The sequence below is a fragment of the Rosa rugosa genome, chromosome 4 (assembly GCF_958449725.1).
Source record: "Rosa rugosa chromosome 4, drRosRugo1.1, whole genome shotgun sequence".
NCBI classification, from domain to species: Eukaryota; Viridiplantae; Streptophyta; class Magnoliopsida; order Rosales; family Rosaceae; genus Rosa; species Rosa rugosa.
The window spans coordinates 7,528,216-7,547,653 of record NC_084823.1 but is presented as its reverse complement, the minus strand read 5'-3'; the positions used below and the strand labels follow the sequence as shown (position 1 = coordinate 7,547,653).

The 19,438-nt window shown below is 36.1% G+C and overlaps 1 protein-coding gene and 1 long non-coding RNA gene across 5 annotated transcripts; one reads left to right on the top strand and one right to left on the bottom strand.

The window, feature by feature from the left end:
* Positions 1-8,810: 8,810 nt before the first annotated feature.
* LOC133746031 (pyridoxine/pyridoxamine 5'-phosphate oxidase 1, chloroplastic) lies at positions 8,811-16,941 on the bottom strand. 3 transcript variants are annotated; one of them, XM_062174189.1, is made up of 15 exons: positions 16,719-16,941; positions 16,450-16,641; positions 16,328-16,366; positions 15,805-15,972; positions 15,565-15,670; positions 14,467-14,630; positions 14,080-14,322; positions 13,892-13,980; positions 13,602-13,652; positions 13,410-13,500; positions 12,374-12,478; positions 11,840-11,910; positions 11,553-11,648; positions 10,900-11,006; positions 8,811-9,109 (listed from the first exon to the last, which is right to left on the bottom strand). In XM_062174189.1, exons 1-14 carry the CDS (start codon positions 16,839-16,841, stop codon positions 10,940-10,942), a joined length of 1,605 nt encoding a protein of 534 aa, XP_062030173.1. In that variant the 5' UTR covers positions 16,842-16,941; the 3' UTR covers positions 8,811-9,109; positions 10,900-10,939. The 3 variants fall into 3 exon arrangements, with proteins under 3 accessions (XP_062030173.1, XP_062030171.1, XP_062030172.1); XM_062174188.1 differs by lacking the exon at positions 8,811-9,109 and adding an exon at positions 10,715-10,768; XM_062174187.1 differs by lacking the exon at positions 8,811-9,109 and having other exon boundaries at positions 10,672-11,006; positions 16,719-16,940.
* A 709-nt stretch (positions 16,942-17,650) lies between these two features.
* On the top strand, positions 17,651-18,864 carry LOC133741824 (uncharacterized). 2 transcript variants are annotated; one of them, XR_009862161.1, is made up of 4 exons: positions 17,651-17,707; positions 18,009-18,072; positions 18,526-18,612; positions 18,735-18,864. It is a non-coding gene; the product is annotated as an uncharacterized LOC133741824 (long non-coding RNA). The 2 variants fall into 2 exon arrangements; XR_009862160.1 differs by lacking the exon at positions 17,651-17,707 and having other exon boundaries at positions 17,719-18,072.
* The last annotated feature ends 574 nt before the right edge of the window (positions 18,865-19,438 follow it).

Sequence of the window (19,438 nt, the reverse complement as noted above, 5' to 3'; positions counted from 1 at the left end):
CTTTTTCTTATCCTTCAGTAAATTTGTCATAGAATCCAGCATTTCTTGTTGTTCACTGATTTTTTTGTCAACACTTGTTAGCTGTTCTTCTTCCTTTTAGGAAGTTCTTTGACATAATCTATTTTGTACTCCAATTTTTCTAATTGGGAGATTATATCTTGTACTTTTTCTAGATGATCTTGACATCTAGATAATTCTTTTATCAGATTCTGATGTTTCTCATCCGAAGATTTTAATAGAGAATTCAACTTCTCTAATATCAATTCAGACATTTTCCCCATTGGGGATTCCCTTTTGAGCTTTTTCAGCAAGCTCTGATACCAGTAGATTCCGGATCTAACCGATACTCAAATAATCAAGAGATTTTTGTTCCTCTTCAAGAGTGTCTTTCAGATCTCTAATATTTTTCTCAACTTTATAAATTCTCTTTTGAACTATGAAGATAATATCCCAGTAATTGGGAGTTTCTTTTTTAAGCCTTGATCTATAATCTTTTAATTTTCTCAACTTTTCTCTTTCTTCAGCAAACTCTTTGCTAGTTATTTTGCAAATAGCAATTAAATCTAGAAAGGATAGAAATTATGAATAGTGAAAATTAACTGTTTACCTTCAAATATAGAGGATGAATTTTAACTGTAATTGCTATCTAAACAAATAACTTCAAGATATGGACCCACCACGCTCCGTCATAAAAATAACTGACAAACTTTACCACTATTCATAGTAATAGTAAAATAGCAAAGGTCAAAGAAAGAAAGGGAAAAGGGGTACTAATGGTATAAAAATAGGTGAGATGGGTAGGTGAAAAGAAAAAGGAAAAAGTTTTGTGTGAAAGGGAATAAAAATAAGTTTGTGGGGTGTATGGGAAGTATATTGGTATTTTAGGGGTGTATGAGCATTTCCCCAAAAACAAAACTCAATAAGAACAAATAGATTAAATGTCAAAGATGGAGAACTAACACCTTAATTGAGGATTGAGAAATACCAATATCATTAGTTATTACGCCATTTCCAATTATATTTGGAACCATGAATGCTCCTCGATCATTGTATTTTATTTTTTATTTTTTATTTTTTTGTCGAAACACAACTAAGAGCTTTTATTCACAATTCTGTTGAGACTTTGACATGTTAATTGGCATTCTGGAATTAACAAACCCCTAAGTGAATGCCCTCATCTGAATTAAGTAAAGTGGTTTCCACAGCAACCCCGTCATTCCACTCATTCCATCAATCACCATATCAACAGTGATAGTGCCCAATTGTACTTTGCCATGTTCTACCTTCAGTTTCTTCAGACGTTCTTGTTGTTCTGGAACCAATCCCTTCAACAACTGAGAATGAAGATCAAGATCGGAAGAGGTTTGCGTTAGAACCCATATGACAGAATCTCGGAGACTAGATTGTTGGCCAAGACGAGAATGGAGCTTGGAGACACCATTGAGGAAGAAGGCCATATATCCAGGGTTCTAAGTTTGCAGCTTCTAGAAGGAATATAGTTTCCAGCAATAATTTTTAATGTCTCTTTTACTAATTTAATGTACTCATAAAATTTGATGTTGGATATATGAAAAAAGGGATGTGTATTTTTTATTTTTTATTTTGAATAAAGAGTGGTGCGGCTGCCCTCAAGCCTTCATTAATGAAACTGTCGAATACAAGGGGGGGACAATGAACCAAAACCCCTTATTACAATACGCAACTAGAGAACATCCTGAAATACTATCATGAGTCTCTACTAAACAACTGTATTCAACAAAGCACCAACTAGCAAAGAGCGCTCTACTGGCATCTCTATTTGCTTTGACATAAGTCACACAGCGGTGACACGACGAAAAGATAACTTGGTCTGCAATTCGATTACAGCTTAGCATAATTTCCATACGCACAGCTTTCCCATCATGTTGCCACTGGAAATTAAATCCAGTGGCACTCAATTTCACTCTGCCACTAGGAGGCAACGACCATTTGACCAAGCAAGGAACTCGCCGCCTACCTAGAGCAGATACATTACTGCCACTAGAAAGCTACGACCATTTACAAAAGCAAGGAACTCGCCGCCTACCTAGGGCAGACCAGGCACACACAAGGTGCAGTCCGGGACCAAGCCCACGTCGCCCTACCACAACTCGGTAAGGACTTATTACCGGCATAAAGCCACAAACTACTAAAAGTAAACAACTCAAACTAACTACAACAAAAACAACTGAACACAAAAGCCTGTCCAAGCAGCAAGGCCCAAACACCAAGGCTCGGCCCAACCTCCCCTTCCCACCAGAAACCAGCGCCGCACTCCACCAAGTTTGCTGCTAGCGCCCTCCGCCAACACAACACCGCCACCATGCACCTCGCGGTCTCCGCCGCGCATCCCTACGCCACCCAGTCCGCCGCGCCTCAACCCTACGTCGCTGCAACGCTGCGCCCTGACGAAGATTGCCCCAAAGCCCAGCCAAAGACTGAGATCGGAGCCCCAAGCGAAGCAGAACCTCTCTGGGCTCGTCTCCGCCATGAGAACGTAGATCCAGCCACGACCCAGATCCCGACCGCAGTGGCGACGTCAGAGCCCACCGCTGGCCAGTACCCCAGCGTTGCTCCTTGCCTGTTCTCGCCCCCGATACCAGAACAGATGTAGATCGATCTGCCCTCTCCGAGCTTGACCACCCTCTCTTGGATCCTGGACCGTATCGCTGCCATTGGACCACGCTGCTTGCCGGAACCACCATCCTCTCCCGGACCGGAATGCAGCGGCCGGAGCGCCGGCGGAGTTCGACCGGGAGAGGGCTCACTTTGCTTTTTCTTTTTCTCTCCGCGCGTGTTGCGCATTCTGTTGCTCCTCTGTCCTTTTACTACAGTTTATTAAGGGATGTGTATTTAATATTTAGAAGTGTGTGAATAAAATTTCTCTTTTATTTAAAAAAAAAAAAAAAAAAGACTTTCCAAAGGTGGATCTACGATCAAGATCACACCACCAATTTTCTTTTCCTTTTTATTAAAAAAAAATTGACTTTCTAAAGGTGGATAGTCAAGAGACAACTTTACCCTTGAAAATATGCCAGGTGGCATGCCAACTAACGGAGTTATTGATGGCGTGTACCAAAAGTTTGTCAGATTTGTTAGTCCAAGTACCGAAATGTTATTTGTCTAAATTGAGGAACCTTAATTATCAGTGGCCTAAAATTCATGTACTATTTAAAAAAATTTCCCTTAAATAAAAGGTTGATTATAAATATCAAGGGTTGAGATCATTTTATAAGTGTTGAGTCACTTGCACCGTCGGTGCATACAAGAATTTTCAGAAGGAATATATGAAGTTATAAACTGAACACATATTTTATCTATTTAAACATCAAAAGTATTACTCATAAATTGGTCATGTTACAGAGGATCTTTGAGGTTGGATAAGACCATGGTATGTTAACATTTCTCATAGATGTTCTATTCTATGTAATATTTGCCAACTTGAGGATTTATGTTACCACCTCGACTAATATAGTAACTAGAAAAAAGTCAATATTGAGGTAATAAGGACTACATTCGAGTAAAGTAGGTTATTATTCGAGTAATTAAGTCCTAAAATTGATAATTAAGTAGTGAGGATGGAGAATCTAGTCTTTGAGTTAGGATTAGGATAGGTCAAGGGTTCAATCTCCTAATATGTATGTTATATATTACTCTCTAAAAGATCTTATTAGGATTTTTTTGCATAAAACTCTCCTAAATTAATATTATATATGTGAATAGGGCTGTCAGTTATGACATTACTCGATAACATGACTCAAAATCCGCATGAAGTAGGATGTGTTGACCCTATATTGACCCATGTATTAAACATGTTTTGGTGATTGACCCGCAAATTACATATTTTTAATTACGGGTCAATCCACCAAAACACGATTAATAAATGAGTGGGTAGAGTCAACCATTCAACTCACAAATGACCCGTTTATTCAAGACATGTCAAGTGTTTCAGAGCTGTCAATGGGCAGGTCGGGTCCAAATCATGTCGTGTCAAGATCTTAAACGTGTCACAGTCATAGTAATATTCGGGACGGGAATTAAACATAAAAAATACGTACGTGAATAATTCGGTAATTTTTAGTAATAAATACTCCAAAAAATTCGGCCATAAATACGGAAATGTTACATTATAAAATTCGATACGTACGTGTTTAAAACGGAATGTAATGAAAAATACGGACATAAAAATGCGGATATACAAATATGAATATATGTCATTTCTAGTAATCATATGTAATTCTCTTGCTTTTATATGTAGTTAATATGACATCTAAAACATAAATTTTGAAGGAAAAAAAAATGAGGATCCATACTTGAGTAACCTTTTAATTATAAAAATATAATTAACAATTATTCTTATACTTTTTTTATTAAAAAATTAAAATAAAAAATATTTTTTTATTTATAATTTTGGCTTCGGCAATACGTGTAGTTCGGCTGACTTAAAAAAAAAAGGTGAATTTTTTTGAACCTTTAGAAATAATTCAAAAAAAGGGTGTTTTTTTTTTTTAAAAAAGTTTGTTAGTTATTAACTAACTAGGGTCACAACAAACTCAAACTCAACCTATATAATAATTGGGTCATAAATACAAACTCAATCCCAACCTGTTTATTAAACGAGTGACCCGCGATGACCTGTACCCGTTCAATAAATAGGTTGTATCGGGTTGAATTCGAGGACCCATTTAAACTATATAACTTGACCCATTTTAGATATTTAGTTGAAAAACATGCATGAAATCTTGAAATAATAGTGTATAACTTCACTACTTGACCCATTTAAGACATTAAATTCGTAAATATTAAAAAAAAATTACTTATTTTTAGTAGGTCTTGTATGTGAATTACATACAATCTAACTCGATCATTTTAATAAACGTGTTACGTAAGTTCATTTCGTGTTAGTGGCGCGGGTTGACATGCAAATGAACCGTTTATTAAACGGGTCTTGGCGGGTTCACATGCGAATAACCTGCTTTTTAAAAGTGTGGGTTTAACCCGTTTTATTTCATGCAAGTTTCGAGTCGTGTTATTGGGCCGTGTTAAAATTAACAACTCTAGTTTTATTTTATTTAATTTTTTTTATGACACAACTCTAGTTTATATACTTGTAATATTCTCCTTTTTCCTCCTTGTAGTGTAAATCATGTACAAAACTATCTAGTACTAATTCTTGTGAAATCATATGTCAAGCATTTTATAATGTAAAATGGTTAAATGAGTCAAGCAAACTCTTTTGTATATTTGAAATTGATCAATTGTCATCTATATCAGATTATCAGCATAACTATTTTACTATATGGGTTAACCGGATTGGGTCAGGTAACCCGTTTGATAAATGAGTTAAGAGTTTAGATTCAGATTTCCATAGATGTATGGTATTTTGACATGACTCGACTTCAACACAACATCATCTATAAAATAATTTTATTATAAAACTTAGTTAACTAGATTAAACTGAACTTGAATAAGGCAATATGTAACATGTGTTTAGGGTTTAGACACTACACATGCTTGACAATGAGTTGTTAATACTCTCATTAGTTGGATACCCTTTTTAAGCAAATGAGCACATATAAAACAATTTTAACATACCGACAGACGATGTGAAGCTTCATAGCGTATAGATATATAGTAATGGAATTTGAAGTCTATGCACGTCTCATTTCTAAGTTTAGATCCGATCATGGGGTGATTAATTGATAAATATAATGACAATTTTTAACATTGAACTTATTAAAGGAGTCATCTAGCATTATTAATTAACACTGAGCTGCCGACATTTGAGATGATTTAAATATTTTGAACGAAAAATATAAATAAAAGGTGTAATTCATAATAAACAAAGGCGGGATGAAGATTAGGTTTGGCTATATTGAAACGTGGGACATCCCCATGTATAATATATAAATTAGCAAAAGGATGAAAGACAGTGGCCAAACATGGCATGATGCTAGAGAGGTCGATCTAATTAAGCCAATATTTCCAAACTCCAAAGTGAAAGGAAAAGATGCGTAACCGATTGATCTCTTTCAATCTGTGGGCAACACCAATCACAAGTTTTGACGTAAACCTAATTTCTGTCTTCTTGAGTCACGGCTATGGAGATTCTACGAATATATATTACAAAGACTTGATCACTTTCATGTGCATTCAAATTTCAAGACCATCACGCGTCACTGAACAATGATAAACATATGAATATGTAGCTCTCATCCCTTGTGTTGTTTTCATGTAAGGGCTATGCATCCAAGCACAAAAATAACTAGTAGAGTATTTGATCTTAGAGAGTTCATTTGGTCACCGATGATTTGTGATCACCTATTATTATATTTAAATCTAAGGGTTGAAATTAAATGAAAGTATTTGAAGTGTTTAGATCTCAACCATTGAATTTAAATCTAATAATAGGTGATTACCTGAACTACTATTTGATACTAAATGTTAAATGTGTAACCAAAATAATGAATACAAATCAACTTCAAATAATGGAAAACTTAAAACAACTTATAATATTTATGAACTAAAAAATCAAATCACAAGATGCAGTGCGGGTTTCTTACCAAAAGAAGTGACACGATACTGTTGAAGAGAGTTTGGTGTTGGGTTCGCTGTTGACCTCTTATTTCTATGTGGTTGTGCATAATAGGGTATCATCATTTGACCCGTGGGCCCAGCACCCGCAAAAATGCCCGCCTGACCCATTGAAGAAAAGCATGTTTCGGCCTGGCTCGCTTGGGTATAAGGTATGGCTAGGGCGGAGGGTTTAAAGCCTAGACCCGACTTGAAGCCCAGCTAGATTAATGCCCAATAAGGGCCACCCGACCCGCCCTTATAAGCCATGCCTGAAGGACCATTTAATAGTTAATATATTGTTTTTTTTTTATATTATTCCTACAATATTTTCTCTCAGTATCTATACTATTATTAAGAGAGGAGAGCTTGCTCTCCAAAATTGAAATTTTTACCAATTTAACATTTATATATTAAAAAACTATAAAATATAATTAATCAATAAGGATAATATAGTAAATTGTAAAATAAAAAATAAAAGAATAAAAAAAAGCAGAAAATGTGGTAGTTGTATGAAAAGTTTTTCCACTACCTTTAACTTCTCTCCACACACATAGTGGGTGGGCCCTGCTAGTATTGTTTAACAAGGCCCTTCGACTAAAGAATCCTTTTTATTTTATTTTATTTACTTATCATTTTAAGAGATCTTTTGTGGGACCCACTTTTCGATCACATATCGGCATCTTGACCGTTTAGTTCTTAGGACTCCATGAATAGATCACTTCTGCAAATTTTCAACCAAATAGATGACAGTTAAGGAATCGAACTAGAATAAATCAATAAACGAACCAAATCTGTCCAACCTGAACCGTTCATGCTTATCATTGTAAATCACATTTATGAAAGCCTTAATGATTATCAATTTGGCTGAAAATTTACAGAATTAATCTACTCATATAGACCTACAAACTAAATGGTGGAGATGTCGATATGTGATCAAAAAGTTGGTCTATTAATCGATCCTTTAAAGTGGTCAAAAATTAGATCCCTCTAGACGGACCCTATATTGTTTAATATCTAAAACAATTTAACCATTGTTCAATATATTATACAATATTGTTTAATAACTTTGCAAAGTTAGATTCTCGAATCAAAAGATTTGCAGAACAAAATGAGTTGTATAATAAATAAAAAATGAATAAAATCCTAGCCCAAGCCGACATTGTCTAGGCCATGGGCAGAGCTTGGGCTTGAAATTTTTGTCAAAAGTTCGGCCTGACCCGTTGATGATCCCTTATTATTCTTTGGCTTGGTTAACATTGATAATTAAGAGTTGGTAGTGCGCATGGTAGCAATTTACAAGTTCCATGGTATATTCTTTGGCTTGGTTAACATTGATAATTAAGAGTTGAATCTCTTTCTCCAATAGATGGAGGTTTGGTGAAGCTAGTTTGCTGTTAGTCTTGCCGTCGTGCACGACCCTTCTTCTCCTTCTTCTCTCTCTTAAGATATTATACTTGTAATCCTTATAAATAGAGACCCTTATTATCAATGAAAATATCTTAATATTCTCCCGAATTCTCTCTCTCTCTAAAACATATAATTAGTTTTCTTTATTAATTCAAGGCTAGATGCGCCATCTCAGAAACTAAATTAAAAAGGTCAGGGAAGTCATATGGTTAACCGATAAAATTCCTTTAGTGCTAATCTAAATGGGTCATAATACATGGAAAAAGTAAGAGGGGCCACTCTCATTTGCTCACAAGTGCCTCTTGTTGTCTCTCATATTCTAAATTGTGTATATATGTGGGGGTCCTCCCCCCTCCTCTTCAATATCTTTTGTTTTGTGTTTGTTGAGGGGCACCATAATTTTGTATTGGAGATAAGATTGAACCCCACTTTGGATGTTTTGTTTTGTACATTCAAAAGGCATTGAAAGGAAAAGTTTCACCTCCATTGAAAACTCAAGAATGCACACCATCCACAATCATGATTTAAGCTATTGGGCACCATCCATCTGAATTCAACCATATTTCCAAACATTAATCATCAAAACCATTCCTACTACACATTTTCATTGAAGTAATGTTTCCCATTTCTGGTAGCAGGCAGAATCCAAGTTTTGCATTCTCAAATTACTGTGACATAATATCTCAGTAAGTTCACTATAAAGTTGATAGGAAACAGTCAAAGCAAGCGTGTACTATAACCCTATAACTATAAACCCAAAAACAACAAATAGTGATGCACAAAAATGTCGAATAAGGCCTTAAATTTGATTCTGCATAACTGAGATATAAGAGAAATCCATGAAAAGAAATCTCAAAAGCACAAAAATATGTTGTTGATTATCTAAAAGGCTCTTGAGCACTATCAAAAATACTCCCAAAACAGATATGAAAAGAAAAGTTTATCCATATATTCATCCTTAGCAATTAGAAATTCCAATGGCTTGTGTCACTCATCAACCAAGAAAGAATTGTGGCCACTGGCACAAAGCAGTCAACCAAAATGGCTGCTCTGAGTGTCTTTAACAGTAACATTTCTCCAGGGGGTCAATGGTCTCCAAATAGTATTTCTGAAATACAAAATGCTTTCAGCGAATGGGTTTGATCAAACAGCATTACCCACTTGTGGAATAATGAGTAAAAGAGGCCCAAGCCTTTCCAGATGCATGATATGAAACAGAAAGGGAAGGAATCTTCTAATCATTTCTTATTCTAGAAATTTTAATATTTTCTCTAGTTCTTTGGGATCTATCTGAATTCTCATATGAGTGATGTTCAACATGGCACAGTCACAATCCCTTTGAATTACTGACTCTTCCATTTATACAACATATAGAGAACAACAAGGGGAAAAAGAAAAGAGAAAAAATCCACAAAATCATAACTCTAAAAAGAAAGTGAGTGGTGTGGTCACTCTGCATCGAATTGGCCTTTCAATAATAAAGTTGTGTCAGCTTTCAGTTTCAGCTGGTCAAAAGATCCTTGAGAAGAAATTCCAGTTTTTGGTTTTCATGGTGGAGCCCAGGTTTGGTCATGAACCATAATCAAACTATTATGATACTATCCACAAATCTAAGCAATATATATTCATATAGGGAAGAAGCATGGACTAAAGAACCTACAAAATAGAGAGAGAGGATGCCATAATAAGCATTTTAAAGAGGAAGGACTGCAGTTCAATTACTTCAATTGTTTCTCTTCTTTTCAATTAATCTTTGGTCACAGATCTTAAAATTAATACATATATAATCCCATTGTCTACCATTTCACAGACTACCATGTACCGACAAAAGTCTGCAGAATGAGTCTCTAACTTTAATAAAGCATGATCAAAACATGTAAATTTGGTTATCAAAGCTATTGAGAAGAAGCATGCATTAAATAAACCTCCAAAAGTTAAGATTCAAGAGTGGCTTTAAATACTCTAAAGAGAGCAAAAAGAATTTCTCCTTTCTTTTGGTTTAAATTTTTAATGATCCCATATATGAATTTTAATATTTATTGTGCACTAAATGTAGTCAGAAAGATTCAGACTCCAATATTATGAGAATATTACTTCTGGTGACCTAAAAGACAAATACTTGTTAGTCAATTATGAAATTGAAATACCACAGTAAAACTTTTTGATCCCCTATCAAAATTCAAAAGCAATTGCCATTTTGCATGTGACAAACTGTCACAGTTTGACCTCCCACAGAACTGCAGCTGAACCCGCAGGAAGGGGGCTGTGTTCAATGATGGCTACCTCATCTCAACCTTCTTGACTATCCCTTGTGGCAAGGAAGGATAACAAGAAAAGAGTAATGCTACAGTCAGTTCATCAATGAATCTCTATGTCTCAACTCCAAAAAAAAAAGGATCTTTTTCAAAAGACAGTGTGGATTGAAGCAGTTTCTTTGCTAGTAAAGAATGCAAGAGCAGGAGTTTTGACACTAACTAATTCAGGAGGCAAGGACATTGTCTATCACAATCTTGGCAGACTTCAAACTTTACCAGTAGAAAAAAAAAAAATGTCTGCACCATTCACAGTACCTAATTCAGACCGTCTTGTACAGTTGGTATTCAAAATGTTCCACTCTCTGGAAATGTAGTATACTAGAACTTAGAACAAAGATTTGAACAATAAGGACGATTGGGCAATAGAAGTGGCAAGATATCACCTGCAATCTGCTAAATCTCCCAACCACAATTTCGTGTTTAATATATGCAAGTGTTTGATGGGACTTATGCTGTACTTCAGAACCCACCAGAAACAGACATAATCATGACCTTAGCTACCATTACATTACACATGCATGCCAAAGAGAAAAATAAATAAAATAATAGGACCAGTAACTATGAGTAAAAATTACATAATAACCTGAAGGATGAACTTCAAAATGAAGGTGCTGAAATTATTATCAAGGAGCCAACCGCTCAATTTTCCATACTTGTTGTCCATTGATCTCCCGAGGAGAATATCGCAGCCTATCACCAAAAATATACTGTACAGTAAGACTTACCGATAAACATGTTATTTTCTTCTTATCTTTTCATTAAGCTGACATTTTGATCATATATGCAATTCCCAACAATATGGAACAGATTATGTTATGATAAGATTTCTTGATTTTTCTTTTTGGCCGAATTTGATTTCTACTCAAGACTACCACAAAAATGAGCCATCTCACTCAAAAAGCAACCTTTCAGAAACACATGTTGTTTATTATTGATTTTTGTACACACAGCAAGGATATTAATTTGAAATTCACAGTTTAATAAAGGACTGCTACAGTCGACTCAAATCATCAACTAGTTCTGGATCCAATTCCAACCCACCCAAACCCAAACCCAAGTGATATCTGAGTTACAGTTCATATCCAAGGCAGTGTCAAATAATCACTATATGAAGTTGCATATCCAAGTCACAGAATCAGATCTTTTCAATTCATCCCATTATGGGCCACATCAGTAGATAATATAGCAAAAGAAAAGGATTTAAGAATCACCCTTTATAAATGGGATAGGAACCACCTGTCATGCAAGCGAGATTTTTGACCTTGCCAAAACTCAAACATCTCTGGCTTAAGTCTGTATCCTCCCCAGTTCTTTGGTTTAGGAATTAAACTTCTGCAGACAGAAACAAATAACTGGAATTACATAGAATTCCATTTTATGGTATGGTTGCTAAGAGAAAGGTAGATACATTGCAAACAGTTACATCAATAATCCATGTCATTAAGATGATTGATAGAGGATTGGGCCAAGGACAATTACATTGTAATTTGTAAATAAAGCCATTAGATATAGTAACTGCTTACCCATCTGCGAATTTTTCTTCTAGTTCTTTATATTGGTCATAGAGAACATGCCTTCCAGGAACTATTGTGCTCTGAAGGAACAAGATACGAGTTATTCATATTCCTTTGAGGAAATTAATAGTATCAGTAAAACAGAACACCAAAATATGGCATAATAGTAAAAATGATGAATTTAAATAACTGCAGATGCTTCTGCAATGTTACATTTACCCACCGAACCACTCACTAATACCCTGTTCTTCACATTGACATTGTAACCCTTGTCTTATATTTATACATCCATACATTACACATTCCCAGATATGTTGAAATTACAAACATATAACTATTTTATCTTTGACATTGCAGTTGCACTAAATTTTTCTTTCATAAAATAAGAAAACAAATGCAACACATAATTAAACAAGTCACGGTGAAAGAAGTTATCTATTTCTTTTAGTGATCAAATAACATCAGTGTAATAACATTTAGTTTTCACTGATTCTAGAAAAGGAATATTTCATGCCTTCAAAATTTATGCAACAACAAACAAACCTGCTTGCTAACTATTGCTCCAATCTGACTTCCTCGAGGACGGCTATGGAAGTACTGGTCAGATTCCTCATCAGAAACCTTCTGCACAGATCCTTCCACTCTCACCTATAAATCATAGATACTATTAAGATATGATCTTCATCATGCAAGATTATCCCACATCTAAATGTTTTCTTCCAGAACAGAAGTTACATCCAAACTGTAAGTCCGGCGTGAAATCCTATACTTTGCCACATGTTTTATAGATCATTACAAAAACAAATTTCATTCGCTCTTACAAACAGCAGTGTAAAAAGAAAGGAAGCTACACTACCATCATCAAAAAAAATGAAAGTCAGTGCTGTTTTAAGTTGGTATAGGTGGCATGATTATATGACTTCATATGCTATATGAGTTTTACCTAGAAAGAAAAATTTGTAACCGACAAACTCATGTCTGATGTAAACCATGCAAACATATCACTTCAATCCAATTATCAGGCACTGTAATTTCAGTTTTTGACTACATTTGAATTTCCAAGGCTTCTAAACATTAGGAAGCCAGTAAATTTCATGTCATCCATTTACGTATCTAAAATGTAGACTATTACCCATCTCTCTCAGTACAACACATCATTAGCGGTATATAATCCTCCAAGCACAGCCTGGATACTCCTGCACTGCATTCTGCAATGACTGACTTCTAGTACCATAATATTTAAGAAGGTGCAAACAACATTAAACTCTATAACACATGCAGCCACACACTACTACAACCATGGGGTGGAGGCCACAATTTCAAATCTCAAAAAAAAAAAAAAAAAAAAAGGGATATTGCCAAAGACGGATATGGCACACATTTTTCAAGATCAAGTGCTTCCAGGGGTGCACTGATGAGTATTTTAGAAAGTAAGTCTGATTCTACTTTGATAAGGTATGATACGCACAACAATGATCTGCGTAATCCAGTTTTCTGATATCAGCATGTGTAACCTATGCCTACAATCACTGTAGACCAAACATTCTAATAATTACTCTTAAAGAGAAAAATGGTTTACCTGCCGATTCAGACCATCCCAGTAGAAAAGAAGAGATGCATGAGGATTTTCAAACAACTCTTGTGCCTTTCGACTTTCATAATTGGTATACCTGCACAAATTCAATAGCATGTAAGTAACAATATAACAAGCATCTATAGTTAGAATCTTGATGTATGTACACTGCCACAGCAATAATAGACTGCCACTAACCAGACAAAACCGTTCTTATCAAATCCTTTCAGCAATACCATTCGCGATGAGCTGTAGAAGAAACAAATAATGTCAAGTAAACTAGTAAGAGGTCAACAGGTTCCATGTACATTTGAACCAAAAAAAAAAAAATTCATATTAACATCCAAAATGATAAATGAGCATGTTCTCTAGGTGAAATTGCAGAGAGGTACACAATCCTTGGTGTTGATGTCTAACATATATGAAGAGTCTGCCAAACATAGCTTACAAACAATAAAATAGAGAGTAACAGAGGAAATAGAAATTACGGTTTTCCATTCTTGCAAGCAGTTGATAAGGCCATTGCATTTGGTTCCCTTAAGCCAGAAGCCACTACATCGTCAAACCATTTGCGGAACTAGAAGAAAAATTGAAGGTTACTAATATACGATGGACAGCTGTTTCAACTAAGGGTGGCACAATCAGAACCAGCCACATAGTTTAACTAGATCCGCACCTGATCAAAGGGGTCAGCCTCCACCTGTTCCTCAAGAAACTCAGGAGAAATATAGTTCTCTCTTAGAGCAGATATTTCAACTTGAGGAGGCTTTCCCATTCGTACACACATAGAAGTGCCTGGATATGGGGGAAGACGAAGCTTATATTTATCAGCAATAGATGGTGGGACAAATCTACCACCCAGAAAATGGTGTGGACCACAAAAGTTCTTCGCACACAACTTTGGAGCAGTCAGAGAAACCTAGAAAGTACCAAGTTTTCATCAATGAGATGTCTTATTACATTTACATATATAATATATATATTACGTATATCTTTAAATCAAGTATAAAAGTACAAATCATGTGTAATAAACCCCACATTGAGTTGTTCTTCAAGAACATACCAACATATCAGGCTTAATGCCTTCTGGACCACCATCTCCTTCAACCTGCCACCCAGATGGGATATCTATGGAGACAACAGCAGAGGACTTTTGGCGTGTTTGATCATAATTATTGATACAATTAAGCTTTTGGATTAGATTATCAAAAGGGGGCCTTGGATCACCTGAAGCATCCCACATTATTGCAGTTAGATATAATCCATTTAAATAACAATCAGAATAATCAACAGTGAAGAACCTCTAATGTGGATAAGATTTTATCAAGTGTTAGGTGCCAGGGTCTGCATAAATAAAAGGAGAAGAAATCTATAAATCATTTGTTTAGTTGAATTTTTTTGAAGGCTTATGGCTTATCTAAGAAAAACTTAATTCTATGAATTATATAAGACCACAAAATCTAGGATAACTAACAAAATTCCAATGGACTTCACCATGAGGGAAGCAGTCTTTTCACTAACTATAAGTGTGGACCTCTGTCAAAAACACCAGAACCATCTCCTGCACTACATTCCAACTAAGTTATAATGGCAATATATGCATTTCAACATGAATAGACTGAAGAAGTGGGAGTTCTGAGGAACATTCTTTTTTTTTCTTTGTTCAATAAGGCCAATGTGAATGCATCCAAAAGTACCTAATATTTATCCCAACCAATGATTCAAACAGGAAAACGAGATGATATGAAACTGATTAACACATAAACAAGGACCAGAAAAATGGATTAATATTGGGCACAAGCTACAGGCTCAAAGGCCATATAATGATATAGTTAGACTTACTAAAAGGACTTTTCTGAATTCCCATCTAGTTGGGCAAACTGGCAAAGTTGATGGTTTGCTATGACAAAAATCACAGTATATTGGAGAAATAGCAGTGCAGAAATTATTCTGATGCACAAGTATACCGGAGCAATGCATCCATTGTTCAGTTGTTTAAAAATTTCTACAAGACCGTAAAGTATAATTTTTTCATGTTCACACTTTGTATACACATGGACTACGGTTCAAGGAGAATAAGAGTACTTGTATCAACGTCCTTTGACAATATACATGGGAAAAAGGAAAAGATTAACTAGAAATGAAGAGAAGTAGTAGTTACCACGGAATGAAAACCCAAACATTGCATCTACAACAATGTCAAAGTCCTTTGACAAGTCCAAAGGCAGATCTTCCACAGATATGAAAGGGACTGACAGTGATTCCAGCTGCAAAATTACTGCACTGGATAAGAATATCTTTCAATATATATAGGCCTCCACTGAAAAATCCACCAGCCCCATATATATGCGTATAGTAAAACAGAGCACTAAAGAATTTCAAGTTAAATTCTATTCCTTACTTGAGTGACCAGACCAGTATAAAGAGGCTTAGCAGTACGCTTTGGATAACAAACAAACGGCTTATACCCAAAGTGATGCAGGTGACGAGCAGCCACAAGACCATCACCACCATTGTTTCCAGGACCACAAATCGCGAGGACACGATTATACTCGCTCGGTTTATAAACCTGTCAGATAAATTGAAAAACAAGCATAAAGCATCATCTCACCCGAGTACAGCTCCTCATTCCAACTAAATTCTCGCAATTCATAGTGTAATAGCATATTCTCATTCATCCCTCAACAGAATACTACATCCACCATACCCCATTTACAACGACAAATTAGAACACATTTTTAGATTACTAAGTAGGAAAACACAATGTGCAAGTTATGATTATAGTTCGCAACACACGATCATGAATCAAAAACAAGAACACCCGAAACAATGCAAATAAGTAGCACAGCAATATCCAAAAGCAATGTGTTGATGCAAGAGCAATTCGTCTCAATACACAGATAGAAGAAAAAACAAAGCTTTACCTCTGCTATTGAAGTGGCCACGCTCAAACCAGCCAATTCCTACAAATTAAGCAAAACCCAAATCAGAAACGAACCCATTATCAATAATTCTCCATTAACAAAACCCATCTCCAAAAACTAACCATTAACTGGTCCACACTGAATCCCAGAGGACCCATGAGAATCTCATCGATCTCAGCAGCTTGGCTCTGCGTCAGGTACGAAATAGCTTCTGGGTTTTGCATGGTGTGCAGTGCTCGTACTCCCTCTGCAATTCTGGGCTTGAACCAAAGCGAACGAATTGCAGGGCACCGAGTTGTGGGTTGGAGAAAAGCCTAGAAATTTACGAGTTGTGGGTTAGAGAGAAAATGGAATAGGGGAGAGTGTGTGAGAGAGAGAGAGAGAGGCTTACCGAGGAGAGAGGAGGAGAAGGAGTGTGGTGAGTGTTAGAGATGGGTTTGGGTGATAGTGATAGCGATTGGGCTGAGGAGAAGAGACATTTCATATTTGAGATTCTGCGCAAAGATGACCACATTGGGTTTTGAGTAAGAGATCGAAAGTTTGCTTCTTTTGCATCGTTGCTTCTGGTTTGGTTCAAGAAGGTGCGGGAAATTGCGATTTGTTCCTGGCTCAAGTGATACCATTCTCTTAAATTCTCAAAAAAAAAAAAAAAGCTGGTTTCTGTGTTTCCAAGTAGATTTTTGTTTTTTGAAAATAAAAATAAAAATGGCCTATACTCGATGCTCACTTTTTAGTAGGACTGGGATTTGGAACCGTAAAACCGAAGGAACCGCACCGAAAGTCTCGGTTCGGTTCGGTTCTACGACATATGTATACACATTTTTTTCGGTTCGGTTCTTGGAGACATATTCTCGGTTCGGTTCCGGTCCTTGTTTTTAAAACATCCTTGGAACCGATATACAGATGTCAGTGTATAAGTGGACAATAGTGGTGAGCTTATTTCTGTAAAATAGACCATTTCTCATGTGATCAGGCCCTTCCAAATGCGATCAGAGCCTTCCATCTTATCTCATAATCCCCTATCCGTTCGATCAAAACCCTAAAATGTTATCTCTTCGACAGTTCGACTCTTCCCTCAAACTCTCACTCTCTCAGTCTCCATCCTAGAAACACTCTCTCAGTCTCCACTATCCTCTTTTCCCTAACCAAAATCCGATAGGTTCCGATTTATTCAGTAAACTCTAGATAAGGATCGGCGCGTCTCCAGCCTCCCAGTTGCTCGTCCTCGTCTCGATTGCAAATCCTCCCTCAAAGTCTCACTCTCTCAGTCTCCTTCGATGCGAACACAGCTGAGTGTAGTTCAGCGAACACAGTTGCAACCAGCAACCCGTCTCCGCCAGTCCACCTCTCCGGTCTCCGAGCTCCGCCTTCAGGCTCCAGGTATCTCACTATCTCTCTCTCCCTCTGATAATGGGTTCGATTTTGAATGGGTATAGTTGAAATGGGTTCGATTTGACGATTTCCATTTGAGTTTTGATCTTGATGTTGATTTTAATTAAGGTAATGAACTAATGATGCTGATTGGGTAGTTAGAAATGAGTTTCATAACTTGATTTCCATTTAATCTTGTGGGAAATGGGTTCGATTTTGAATGGGTATAGTTGAAATGGGTTCGATTTGACGATTTCCATTTGATATTTTGATGTGGAAGCTGATCCATTTAGTGTTTTTGTTTTCATAGATGGGGACCGCAGCTAGACCAAGCTACTTATAAGAACTGTCAGCGTCTTTATCTTTCCGAACAGGTAATGTTGGTTTCCTCTTTGAGCATCTAAACTCTGTTTTGTTATTTGATCGGAAGGGGGAATTTTTACATTTTTTTGGAATTTTGTTTCACGATTGCCATGTTTATACCTTGCTTATTGAGTTGTTAGATTTTGGATGGCGGTTAGTGACGTAGTGTGAACTGATTCGGTAACTGTCAGTCTGATATATCTGATTGTGAAAATCAGTGTTCCGAAACTAACTCGATTCATGTCATATATATATATATATATATATATATATATATATATATATTCAATCATTCAATGTATCATTATGTTCCATAAAGGCTGATTTTCAGTACTTGTTAGCACATTACACATATGTCATGCCGCTGTCTTGTTTTGTTTGTATTGTTGTATCATCCTCTTTTATATTTTTGCTGTGATTGTTTAAATCCCCTTGGTTTTTGCTTCCCCCTGTACTTTTGTCAGACCGATGGAAGTGTTCCAAATACCCTTGTCATTGCAAACTGTGAAGTTGTCAAACCTAGGGTTGCAGCTGCAGAGCACATATCACAGGTAATATCATTATGATAATCAATATGTTTCTTTTCACTGATGCCTTTTTGGTTATTTACCTGAACTTATACCCTGTGAACTTTACTCATTTGTTGACTGCCAATTTTGTTTGATCTTTGCAGTTCAATGAAGAAGCACGCTCTCCTTTTGTAAAGAAGTATAAAACTATAATACATCCTGGAGAGGTATGCAATACATCAAAAGTAACTTTGTTTATAGTCTTTTCTTGTTGATAAGTTTGCAGGAGATTGCTCGCACTAGTTTTAAAATCTATGTGATTTACTGTTTTGAGTTTTGACATTGTTCAGACCATGAAAAAAAGGCTAGAGAGAATGATAAGAAGGGCAACAACACTATTGCTGCTGCATCTGCATCTGCATCTGCACCAAGTGGCAGAGCAACCAAGAGTTCTGAGGCTTCGGCTTCAGCCCCTACAACCAAGAAGAAAAAGCAGAAAAAATGATTCAATTCACTCAATGATTCAATTTATTGTTTATTTTTATTTGCTGCATGTGAGACTTTGAGTTTGCAGTTTAATTGCTGGGAATGTGTATTATTGAATTTATTGCAGTTCTGCAGTTTGCAGACTTTGAGTTTGTAGTTGTATTGCTGGAAAGTGCTTCAGTGTTTGTGTTTGACAGTTTGAGAGTTTTGATTGTTTGATAGTTTAATGCTTTCATCACTTTCATGCTTTGACAGTTTGGGAGTTTGCAGGAAATTGATAATTTGCTATGTTGATGTTGATTGTTGAATATGTAGATTGTAGATACTGTTTTGAGTTTGAATGAGTGAATAGATTGTGATATATTGAATCATTTGTATGTAT